Source organism: Hemitrygon akajei, chromosome 5, assembly GCF_048418815.1.
Source record: "Hemitrygon akajei chromosome 5, sHemAka1.3, whole genome shotgun sequence".
Lineage (NCBI taxonomy): Eukaryota > Metazoa > Chordata > Chondrichthyes > Myliobatiformes > Dasyatidae > Hemitrygon > Hemitrygon akajei.
Window position 1 is genome coordinate 49,976,080 of NC_133128.1, and position 12,862 is coordinate 49,988,941.

The 12,862-nt window shown below is 41.0% G+C and overlaps 1 protein-coding gene across 1 annotated transcript in view; it reads left to right on the top strand.

Moving 5' to 3' along the window:
• The window catches only part of efhc2 (EF-hand domain (C-terminal) containing 2), a 52,125-nt gene extending 49,954 nt beyond the window's left edge, over positions 1–2,171 (top strand). The window contains exon 16 of the mRNA XM_073045510.1: positions 1,842–2,171. Within this exon, the coding sequence (XP_072901611.1) occupies positions 1,842–1,934 (93 nt within the window). The 3' untranslated portion in view covers positions 1,935–2,171. The remainder of the gene's footprint in view (positions 1–1,841) is intronic.
• The last annotated feature ends 10,691 nt before the right edge of the window (positions 2,172–12,862 follow it).

A 12,862-nucleotide genomic window follows, 5' to 3' on the forward strand; every position in this document is an offset into this window, starting at 1 on the left:
TCAACTTTTTTCCAATGTCCCATACACTTGTTGTAATTCCACCTGCTGCATTCTGCATGACTCTCCCAGAGACTTATCTAAAATAGACCTACAATATGTTTCACAATAAGTCATACTTGCTTGGACTCTGATGTATTCACATTAAAGAGCACATTTGTGTGTAGCTAAGGAACGAAAGTCTACTTACTGGTCAGTGTTAGCTGCTGAAATGAAGGACTTGTGTATGATTCACTGAAGAATTGAGGAGGTTCTACTGATATACAAAGGAGGGAGTGGAAATTCTTCCTGTTCATAAAGAAGAGCTTATTCAGGTGAGCTCTTGTGCACCCTTAACTGCACTGGTGGGAAGGCTGCAATGCTGGTAAATCACAGTTCCCAAGTTGCTACCTGTTTGTAACCAAAATCAAAGTAGGTGTGATTATGATTACAGTGCTTGAATGATGTTTCTAATGTGGTGAGCAGCATTCTGGGAGCAGATATATACTCTGGTGCCTTGGAAAGATCTGGTGGGTGGTCCTTTAGAGTAAGCACAACATTATCCCCATGGAGTGTGTAATTCAGCCATCAGAGCCTGGCCCTTTCCACTGAATTTCACATTTGTCAGTGACAGCATGAGAAAAACTCAGCCTATGAATACTTTGTTAATCAGAGAAGGATTATATTATTCTCAGGAATCTCCAGTGAATATATTCCAGATAAATTCAAAATTGCATTAATAGCACCATAATTATCTCTCTCTTTCACAGGTATTCCTTTCATTTTCTCCAGCTCTCCATCTTTTTTTCCAGCTTGAAGCAGGTTTAATGTATTTTTCATTATTATGATGGAAAACCAATTACCTGACACATTTGACTGTCTCTCTCTCCACAGACGCTGTGTGAACTGCTGGTTATTTTCAGCTTTTTCTGTTATTATTCTTCTGGTGGAAGTGCATGCTCTCATGTGGAGCATCACCGCAGAGGACTGATTGTCTTGAGCGTGCAAATTGATAAAAGGGTATTTATTAGTAATGGTGTACTTCCACCCACTTAAGACATGGGTCATCAGCAAAACTGGGCAACCATATTCAGACCTGTTATGTGAGAGATATTGTTTGCACTGGAAATCGAATGCAAAATTGGCATAGTGTTGTATTTTCAAGTTATATGTAGAATTTCTAGCTTCCCATATGTAACAGCAATGTGCTGTTGATAAGCGTGTTGAGCAGTAAGTCATGATAAATGAAGATATAAGCATTTTAAAACATGTGGAAATCGTTTTTCTGAGATAGAAGATGATACATCATGAATAAACTTTAAAAACTTAACAAAATGTATTAAATCTTTTGAATGTTTAAATATTTATCTGAGTGTAGATGATGTATAAATTTAAACTTTGTTTCAAAGACAAAGAAAATGCTAAATGCTAGGATTTAGTATACCATTAAGCACTTACTTGAGATAAAATGTTCCGATATTTTTAATGTACTGGGTTTAGTTCATACATACCTGAAGTTGTCATCAATTTGCTGGCTTCTGCAAAGTATGTTGAAAATCTCTGTAAAGTTATGAATCCAAAGGAGAGGTAAAAGATAATTGAAAGCAACTTCTAGATTTTTCCATAACTGTGCTCATGTATACTTGCACTCAGTCACTTGATGTGATGGCAACAAATAATGACAGTTTTACTATTTTCATAAAATATTACTCAGCTATTTAAAGGAACCCATCTTCAGGATCTGGAACAAGAGCTTTTGCATAGAGGGTGCTCTATACCACTGTGTTAATAGCACTTAGCATGGATAATATAACTTTCTACTGAGAACAATTGTCAAGTTTCCTTCTTTCTGTTTATCATTTCAGCTTTACACCAAGAATTCAGAGTTTCTGATTAAGCAAGTGAAGAGTATCAACTACATAGCTTTAATCGAGGATCTTTTTGGCAAACAGGAATGAAGTTACTTAAAGTGGGTTTTCTTTGCCTTATTCATTGAAAAAGTGCATGTTTTACTGCTGTTACTTTATGGACATGTGAAAAGAAAAATGTCTTTCAAGTTACTTACATTATCATAGTTTGAAATCAATCTAAATCAATAACAAAACAAGAATTTCACTTTGTACCTCATCTGTACAAGTAATTTGTGTCTAATGCAATAATTAACTGAGAATAAATGAGAGGATTTAGAAATTTCACACATTTTTCTGGATAGTGTTTTTTCTCACAAGAATAATTTTTTGGAACAATGACTATGTTCTCAAGATGGATTTTCATTTCTCTGTTTTTTTTTACTGAAGTAGACCTGCTCTTTGCAAGTTTTGAATTAAACAGTGAAATCAACAGAAATGGTCAAAAGCCTGATAAAATATTTATGTTATTAACCTATATACATGTTTGGGAGAAGGATCTCATCACCTTTAGTTTTTTCTTTTTTTCCTTTCTTTTTGCACTTTTTAACGTGAGAATACCAGGCAGGATAGTACAGGATGTGGGAAGGCATGGAGACCTCTAGTGTCCCTGACAACAAGACCTGCGAGAAGTGCACCCAATTGTGGCTTCTTACAGACTATTTTAAGGAATTTGAGCCGGAACGAGATGAACTGAGTGGGTGATGGACAGGACACACAGGGAGGTAGTTACACTCAGGTCACAGGTAACTGGGTGACTGTCTGAAGCAGTGCAGAGTATCTCTGTGGCCATTCCCCTCAATAACAGGCATACTGCTTTGCATACAGTTGGAAGGATGACCTAACAGAGTAAAGTCGCAGCAGTCAGGTCTCGAGCATGGAGCCTGACTCTATGGCTCAGAAAGGAAAGGGGAGGGGGATGGGAGCTGTAGTGATAGGGGATTCAATGGTTGGGGGAAAAGACAGGAGGTTCTGTGGATGAGGATGAGATTCCAGAACAGTACGCTGCCTCCTGGATGTCAGAGTCAGGGATTGAGTCCACTGTATTCTTGTGGGAGGCTGAGCAGCCAGATGCTGTGGTCTACATCATTACCAATGATATGGGCAGGTAGGGTGATGAGGTTTTGGAAAGTGAATTCAGGGAGTTAGGTGCTAAGTTAAAGGACAGGACCGCCAGAATTGTGATCTCATGACTGCTACCCATGCCACGTGCTAGTGAGCTCAGAAATAGGAAGATAATACACCTTAACTTGTGGCTAAGGAGCTGGTGGAGGAAGGAGGGCTTCAGATTTTTGGATCATTCGGCTCTCTTCAGGGAAGGTGGGACCTATACAGTCAGGATGGTTTGCACCTGGATTGGAGAGGGACTAATATCCTATCGGGAAGTTTTGCTAGTGTTGCAAGGGGGTGGATTGAAACTGGATTTGCACGGGGATGGGAGCCAGAGCAGATAGTGGAGCGGTTGTGAGGAAAGATGCTGTTAAGTCTACATACACAGTCAAGATCAAAATGTTGAGCATAGTGGGACTAATATTCTGAGTTGTGTATAGTTCAATGCAATGAGTATTGTAGGAAAGGCGAATGAGTTTAGAGCATGGATTAGCACATGGAATTATGACATTGGTTAGTGAGACTTGGTTGCAGAAGGAGCATACTGTCAGCTTAATGTTCTGGAGTTCCGATGTTTTAGATGTGATAAAGTGGGAGAGATTTAAGGGGGAGGGTGCAATTACTAGTCGGGAAAATGCCATAGCAGTGGTCAGATAGGACAAACTGGAGAGTTCGTCTACTGAGGCTATACAGGTGGGACTGAAGAATAAGAAAGGGATGACCACATTAATAGGATGATATTATAAACCACCCAATAGTTGGTGGGATTTGGAGGAGCAAACTTGTAGAAGGTAGCAGACTGTTGCAAGAAACATAAGGTTGTGATAGTAGGTTATTTTATCTTTCCACATATTGACTGGGACTCCCACACTGTAAATGGGCTGGATGGGAAAGAGTTTGTCAAATGTGTTCAGGAAAGTTTCCTTGATGAATGCATGGAGGTCCCAACCAGGGGAAGTGTGATAGTAGGGACCAGGGCAGGTGACAGGAGTTTGTGTAGGGAACACTTTGCATCCAGTGATCATAATGCCATTAGTTTCAAGGTAATTATGGAGAAAGATAAGTCTGGTCCTTGGGTTGAGATTCTAAATTGGAGAAAGGCAAATTTTGATGGTATCAGAAAGGAACTGGCAAGTGTGCATTGGGACAGATTATTTTCAGGCAAAGATGTGCTTGATAAGTGTGAGACCTTCAACAGTGAAAATTTTCAGAGTACAGAGTTTGTATGTTCCTGTCAGAACAAATAGGCAAGGCTAACAGGTTTAGGGAACCTTGGTTTTTGTGAGATTTGAAGCCATGGTTAAGATGATGAAGGAGGTACATAGCAGGTATAAATAGGAAGGGAAGTACAAGAAATGCAAGAGAACACTTAAGAAGGAAATCAGGAGGGTTAATATAGGGCATGGGGTTGCTTTAGCAGACAAGGTGAAGGGGGATCCCAAGGGCTTCTACAGATTGCAAAGGACAATATTGGTCCTCTTGAAGATCAGAGCCATTAATAATGCAAAAAGCCAAAAGAGATGGTGGAGAACTTAAGTGGATTTTTTGCATCTGTATTTATTTGGGAGATAGACACAGATCCTATAGAGGTGAGGCAAAATACAGTAAGGTCATGGACCATATGCGCGTTACAGAGGAGAAGGTGTTTGCTTGCTTCATTCAAATTAGGATGGATAAATCCCTGAGGCCTGACAAGGTGTTGCTCAGACCTTGTGGGAGGCTAGTGCAGAAATTGCAGGGGCCCTGGCAGAGATATTTATAATGCCCTTAGCAACTGGTGAGGTACCAGATGATTGGAGGATACCTTGTCATAAACCAGAAAATCTGCAGATGCTTGAAATCCACGTGTAACACCCTGGTTAATATCTTGCTGCTAATTCAGCAGGCCAGCCAGAATCTATGGGAAAGAGTACAGTCGACGTTTCAGGTCAAGACCCTTCATTGGGACTGGAGAAATAAAGATAGAGGATCGCTAATGTTGGTCTGCTGTTAAAGAAAGGCTCTAAAAATAAGCCAGGAAATTATGGGCTGGTGAGCCTGATATCAGTAGTGGGTAAGTTATTGGAAGGTGTTGTAAGGGACTGGATATGTAAGTATTAGGATAGACAGAGACTGATTAGGGATGAACAATATAGCTTTGTGCATGGTAGGTAATGTCTAGCCAAACTTAAGAGTTTTTGAGGAAGTTACCAGGAAAGTTGATGAAATCAATGCAGTGGATGTTGTCTATATCAACATTAGCAAGGCCTTTGACAAGGTCCTGTATGGGAGGTTGGTCAAGAAGTTTCAGTTGCTTGGCATTCAGGATGAGGTCGTAAATTGGATTAGATATTGGGAGAAGTCAAAGAGTGGTAGTAGATAGTTGCCTCTCTGACTGGAAGCCTGTGACTAGTGATGTGCCACAGGGATTGGTGCTATGTCTGTTGTTGTTTGTCATCCATATCAAAAATCAAAGTTTATTTATTTGTTATCTAGTGATACAGTGCAGAACAGGCCTTTCTGGCTCACTGAGCTGCACTTCCCTGAAACCTGCCGATTTAACCCTAGCCTGATCACAGGACAATTTACAATGACCAATTATTCTACTAACCGGTACAGCTTTGGACTGTGGGAGGCAGCCGGAGCACCCAAAGGAAACCCACGCACACACAGGAAGAACATACAAATTTTCTTATTGAAGATGCCAGAATGGAACTCCAAACTCCAATGGCCCGAGCTGCAATAGCATCAGGTTAACGGCTATGTGACCCAAATTTGCAGATGATACCAAGGTTGGAAGCATAGTAGACAGCAAGGAAGGTTACTAAAGCTTGCAGTGGGATCTGGACCGGCTGGAAAAGTGAGCTGAAAAATGGTAGATGGAATTTAGTGCAGGAGTGTGAGGTGTTGCACTTTGGGAGGACCAGCCAGGGTAGGATTTGCACAGTGAGCAGTAGGGCACTGGGAAGTGTGGTAGAACAGAAGGGTCCCTGCTGGGTTGAGTTTCAAGCTAGCAACTCGGCCTCATGAAAAAAAACAGACAAATGCTAAAGAAACAGCAAGGTCACCACCTGATGTGCCACAAGGTGTGGAGAGGAATAACATACATGAATATAACCAAGCGAAACAGCGTTCCCCTGGGGCCAACGTGCAGAACACATTACCAATGCCACACAACACACTGCACGTAGCAGATCGCACATGTGTTTAGAGAGGAAAGAGTGCTTTGAAAAAAGTATTCAGCTTCTGCCCTTTTGTTTACATAAATGAATTTACAACCCGGGAGTTTGATCAGTTTAACTGAGAATTTTCATTTGTGAATCTCGAGCTCCTTTTTCACAGTAGAGCCCAAAAATCAGGGAAAATTGTTAAACATGGAAGAATTGAAATGGCAGCAGTTCAAAAGTGCTCAGTACTTAGTCGAACCAGCTCTCACAGCTATTACAGCCAGTAGTCTTTTTGGTTAAGTCTCTATTACAAACTTTCACCATCATGAACTCCCACATCCCCCAATGATCCTATGATGGGTGATCAGCCTTCAGGAGAGTGAACCCACAAAAAGCATCCAATCCAGAGGGGGTACTTGGCCAAGTACTAAACATTTATACCTGGTTGCTGCGTTCACTGAGATCTTTAACCTCTCACTTCAGCAATGTGTGGTACCCACCTGCTTCATGCACCAGTGCCCAAGAAGAGCCTGTTGACCTGCCCCAATGATAATCGCCCAGTAGCACTTACTGTGGTAATATGGAATACTGCATTCAGGAAGAAGGTGCAAGAACATCAGGACTCACACCACCAGGCTCAGGAAGAGTTATTACCCCTCAACCATCAAGCTCTGAAAGTTCTCCCACAACAAATGGACTCACTTTCAAGGGCTCTTTATCTCATGTTCTCGATATTTATTGCTTGTTTGTTACTATTATTTCTTTTTGTGCTTGCACAGTTTGTTGTCTTCTGCATTCCAGTTGAACATTCTAATTGGGTGATTTTTCATTGATTCTATTATGATTATTCTATAGATTTATTGAGTATGCCAACAGGAAAATGAATCGTAGGTTTTTATTATGTTGACATATTTATTTTGATAATAAAATTTACTTTGAACTTCTATTAGCTTTGCACAATATGATGGAGCAAGATGTGCCTATTCCTCTTTACAAAATTGCTCAAGTTGGGGAGTAGCGGTAGACTGCAATCTTGAGGTCTTGCCAGAGAACTTTGATTGGGTTAAGGTCAGAACTCTGACCTGGCCACCCAGAGACATCAATTTTCTTCATTTGAAGCCACTCCGTTGTTGCTCTGGCAGTGTGCTTTGGAGCATAGTCCTAGGAAGGTGAACCTCCTCCCCAATTTAAGCTTTCTGGCAGAGGGAGCAGGTATTTTTTTTATCCAGGATCTCTCTGGATTTAGAAGCATTCATCTTCCCATCAATCCTGATCAGATTTCCAGTCTCTGCTGCTGAAAAGCATCCCCATAGGATGATGCTGCCTCCACCATTTTTTACAGTAGGGATGGTGTTACCTTAATGCTGCATGCATCGCTTAAAAAGAAGTCCGTAAAGACTTTTCAAAGCATCATTGTATGATACTGTAAAGATGTGGAAGAAGGTCTTGTGGTTGGCTGAAAGTACAGTAGAACTTTTTGGCCTCAACGCTGACTGCTATTTGCAAGGACTGTACTGAACTTCGAGGTATGTTCAGTGCCTTTGAGATGGTCTTGTACCCTTCCCCAGATTTGTGCTTCTCTATTAACATTTCCCTGATTTGCTTTTAATGCTCGTTTATCTTCATTTTGGTTTGGTCTGTTGAAAATCTACCATACTATTGGTTCTTACAAAGAGAAAGGGTATTTATTCTTATGAATTTATTGAAAACAGCTGTTTCTTCAGTTTTCTGCATCAACAAATTGGGTGAGTTGGTGAGGTAATATGCAGTAATGCACCAGAGGAAAGTCAGTGTAGTAATTACAAAGGGGATGAATAATTTTTCAACCTCGCAATTTTGTTTTTAATTTATTTTTGTAAATTGTTGACAGGTTTTGGAATTTTTCTTTTGTTTAGACATGATGCACAATGTTTTGTAGATTAGCTCAAAAATCCCACTTCAATATATTTTAAATTTTAAAAAAATGGAAGTAAAATGTGAAAGTAGCTGTGTAGGCTGATTACTTTTTCAAGCCACTGCATGGTTACAATTGCAGTAAGACAGACAGTCACAAAGGGAAAAAAAGTAATATACCCCAAGTCCCTAAGTGGCATGGCTGCAGATTGATTGCAAGTAGTCCTGGTCTAACTTGTTCTTGAACATCGGAGGGCAGCACCAAAGAGAGAGGCAACCCCCAACTTATTCCAGATTCCAGCACACCCACAGAGGGCTCTGCTCTCTCCCACATTGCCTTCGCTTTCTCCTTCCTTGGGTTACTGCACCAGGTGACCCTGCAACGAGGGCCTAGTCCCTGCCACAACCGAGGTAATGCCATCGGTCTCACCAATGAACCAGTGAACTGGCCTTGCAGTATTGTATATTACCAACATCCAACAAGGTCTTGTGATCGCAGTAAAAGCATCCAAGAAACACTTGTACCACGCACTGCCTCGACTCAACAACAGTACGTAAGACCCGGCAGCAAATCAACAATGGTACACAATAAGTCCAGCTCCAGTTTTAGAATAACACTGCACAGGTACAGTCCCTTCAGTACTAGCACAGTGTAGCCCCAGGTAGTCCCAACTCCCTGCATTCAGCCCATAGCTCTCCAAGTCCCACCCCTCTATGTACCTATTCAAGTGCTGCTTAAATGATACTGTTGTACCTATCTCAACCAGTTCTCTGGCAGCTCACTACATGTACTCAGCACCTTTTGTGTAGAAAAGTTCACCCTCAAGTCACTTTTAAATCTTTCCTCTCTCAAAATAAACCAATGCCCCCTATCCTGGGGAAAAAGACTGTTAGTATCACCTCATCCATGCGTCCCATAATCTTAAACATTTCTGCCGGGTCTCCCCTCATTCCCCTACAGTACAAGGAATAAAGACCTACCCTGGCCAATCACTAGGCCCTCTCATCTTGGGAACATCCTCATCAATCGCTTTGTACTACTTCCAGTTTAACCATGTCTTTCCTGTAACAAGGTGACCAAACTGTACTCCAAGAACTGCATCAAAATGTTCCACCTTCTCTGCTCAGTGCTCCAACTGAAGGCCTGCATGCTAAATGCCTTTTTCACCACCCTGTCTACCTGTGACTGCAGTTATACACCTTCGTTCCGCTGTTCTATTACACTCCCTAGTCCCCTACCATTCATAGTATAAGTCCTATGCTGCTTTAACTTTCCAAAATGCATCACTTCAGAGTTATCTGTATCAGAAATCTATTTGCCACTCCTTAGTCCAATCCTCTAGCTGATCAAGATACCTCTGTAATTGATGATAACCTTCTTCACTATCAAAACTGAGGCACTCCACTAGTTACAGGCCTCAATTCTGAGAAGTGCCACCTCCTTCTTTCCAATCTGAAATTATTAACCTGCTCAGTTGAGGAAAAACACCAGAGACACGAAATTACCTCTGAAACGGTTTTTATTCAGAGAGGAGTTCGCAGCCCCACGCACTTTAGCCAACTCCCAATTTGTTGGTTTATGAAGGTCATACTTATACCCAAAAGCAGGGTACTACATTCACAAATATGGTTACCGATTCGAATTCATCAAGCGATTGGCTATTGCATAGCTAAGCACGCGAAATACTCGGAATAAGCATAGACGCAAGCGTAATACTCGGAATGGGTATGGATGCAAGCAAAACACTCAAAATAGGTATTTAGCTCAAAATACTTTGCCAAACACGTCTTGTGGTCACAAGTTCCCTTTTCTTTGTAGTTGCCACTTGCTATCTGGAATCTTATCTTAGCTACTTCACCAATAACATATCCTCCCCCTGGCCCTGTCTACATATTTTGCTACACTTACCCCACGCCCACCCCTTCTACACGTACCACTTACCCTCTTCACATTCTCACTTCTACTTCCTACCTCCAAGCTAATTTAGAATCTATCTAAATATCTCTGTCTGGATTCCATGGGACCCTCTAGTCCAACTTACCATGTGCCAGATAGGCAATATCTGCTGCTTTTTCCTTGTCTGCCTATTTGGTTACATCTTTGAAAAACTCAAAGGTTTGTCAAAAGCAACCTTCCATGCACCAATCCATGTTGATTCCTCCTAATCATACTCTTTCTAGCAAATGCTGATAGATTCCGTTCCTCAGAATTGACTCCAGTAACTTCCCTACCACAGATGTCAGGCTGACTGGCTTGTAGTTCCCCAGTTTGTCCTTGCTACTATTCTTAAACAATGGAATAGATTTAAACACCTTCCAGTCTTCAGGAACTTCACCAGCGGCTAACATTGAAGCAAATATCTTGAAGAGCCTCTGCAAATTTCGAGTCTCCCATGAAGTCCGAGTATACATTTGGTCAGGCTCTGGGGATTTATCCACCTTAATGAACTGTACGGCTGCATCTACTTCCCCACAGGGAAACATCTCCACTTGTTTCCTTTAGCTCTTGAGCAATTATGATTTTCTCCCTTGGTAAATGCAGAGAAGAAATATTCATTACAATTACCCATCACTTGCAGCTTGAGACAGAGGGGGCCCTGCAGGTCTCTAAGGGAACCTACTCTTTCCTAGTCACCCTTTTACTTGTAATCTGTGTGGCTGTAGAATCTTTCCAGCAAGTTCTATTTCAGAACTTTTCTTAGTCCTCATGATTTCCCTTAAGTTTATTTTATTTTTTTGTAGGCATCACTTGTCTCTGACCTCCTAAACTCAGTGTATGTGTCATTCTTTATGTTGACCATAGCCTCAATATCTGTCATCAGCCAAGGTTCCCTACACATGCTAGGTTTACCATTCAGTGACATAGTGTTCCTGGGTTCTTGATATCACCCTTTTAAAAGCTTCCACTTGCCATTCATTCCTTTCACTTCAAACAGGTTCATCCAGTTGATCTCCACTAGATCCTGTCTAATTCCCCCCAAATTAACCATGGTCTAGTTTAGAGCCCTAACTTGTAAACCTGTCTGATCCTTTTCCATTGCTTTCTTAAATCCAATAGAATTATGGTCACTAGAGCTAATGTGCTCACCAACTTCAATTTCTACCTCAGTTACTTGCCAAAAGACCATACAAGACATGGGAGCAGAATTAGGCCATTCAGCCCATCGAATCTTCTCCACTATTCCATCATGGTTAATTTAGTATCCCTCTCAATCCTATTCTATTGTCTTCTCCCTGTACTCCTTGACACCCAGAGTAATCAAGAACCTATCAAGTTCCCCCTTAAAAATACCCAATCACTGGACCTGCATGGCAGTCTGTAAGCCACCAACCTCTGGCTAAAGAAATTTTTCTTCACCTCTGTTCTAAATGGGCACCTCTCGATTCTGATGCTGTGCCCTCTAGTCTTAGACTCCCCAACTATTGGAAACATCCTGTCCACATCCACTCTATCTAGGTCTTTCACCATTCTATAGGTTTCAATGAAATCCCCACTCATTCTTCTAAATTTCAGAAAAGTATAGGCACAGAACCATCAAACACTCCTCATATGTTAACCCTTTCATTCCTAGGATCATTCTTCAGACTCCCCTGCTTCCTGGACCAACTCCAATGTCAGCACATCTTTTCTCAGATAAGGGTCACAAAACTGCTCATATTACTCTGTGTGGTCTGACCAAAGCCTTATGAAGCCTCAGCATTACATCCTTGCTTTTGTATTTCAGTCCTCTTGAAATGAATGCTAACATTGCATTTGCCTTCCTCACCAGCACCTCAACCTGCAAGTTCATCTTTAGGGAAATCTATTACCAAGTCCCTTTCCACCTCTGATTTTTGAATTTTCTCCCCATTTAGAAAATAGTCTACATCTTTATTCCTTCTATGAAAGTGCATGACTGTGCACTTCCCCACACTATATTTCATTCTCCAATCTGTCCAAGTCCTTCTGCAGGCACTCTGCTTCTTCAGTACTACCCGCTCCTCCACCAATCTTCGTATCGTCCATAAGCCTGCCCACAAAGCTATTGTGAAGGAAAATATTGTGAGTTAAAGATTTTGATAGACAAAGGGTTAATATTGGCTTTTTGAGTATGGAAACCAGTTTGCTGCTTAGTTTGTTATAGATATGGCCTTGGCTTTCAGCAGAGATGACTGTTAGAATAAATACTTGCAGTTGCTTGACTCTAATTCTTGTAAGAATTAGACTCAAGGGTATGAGACAAGTTGTTTGTTAATATAAAGTTATACACAGGACAGAATTTTAAAAATTTTTGGCTGTAGTTATCACAAGACAACTGCATGTGAACCTAATTTATCTTTTCTAATTCTCAAGGTTAATCGAAGAGCCTTTACTTTGGCAGTCCATTTGTACATGTGTAAAAGGAGCTGTGCTCTCTGTAATATTGGTAGTTAGAGGTTCCACTCTCTATATCATGAATTAAAGCTCTCTTGACTACGAAGTCTGTTTCTAATTTACTTGCGATCAAATTTAATCTAATTTCCTAAACAAATTAATTCCCGAACAACTATCAAATCCTTCATCCAAATCATTGACGTGTAACATGAAAAGAAATGGTCCCAACTTCAACCCCTGTGGCACACTTCTAGTCACCAGCAACTAATTGGAAAAAGCCCCCTTTATTCCAAGCTTTTCCTGCTGCGAGTCAGCTAATATACTATCCATGCTGGTATCTTTCCTGTAATACCATGGCCTCTTATCTTGTTAAAAAAGCCTTCTGAAAAAACAGCATCTACTGACCCTCCTTTGCCTGTCCTGCCTGTTATTTCCTCAAGGAATTCCAACAGATTTGTCAGGCAAGATTTCCCCTT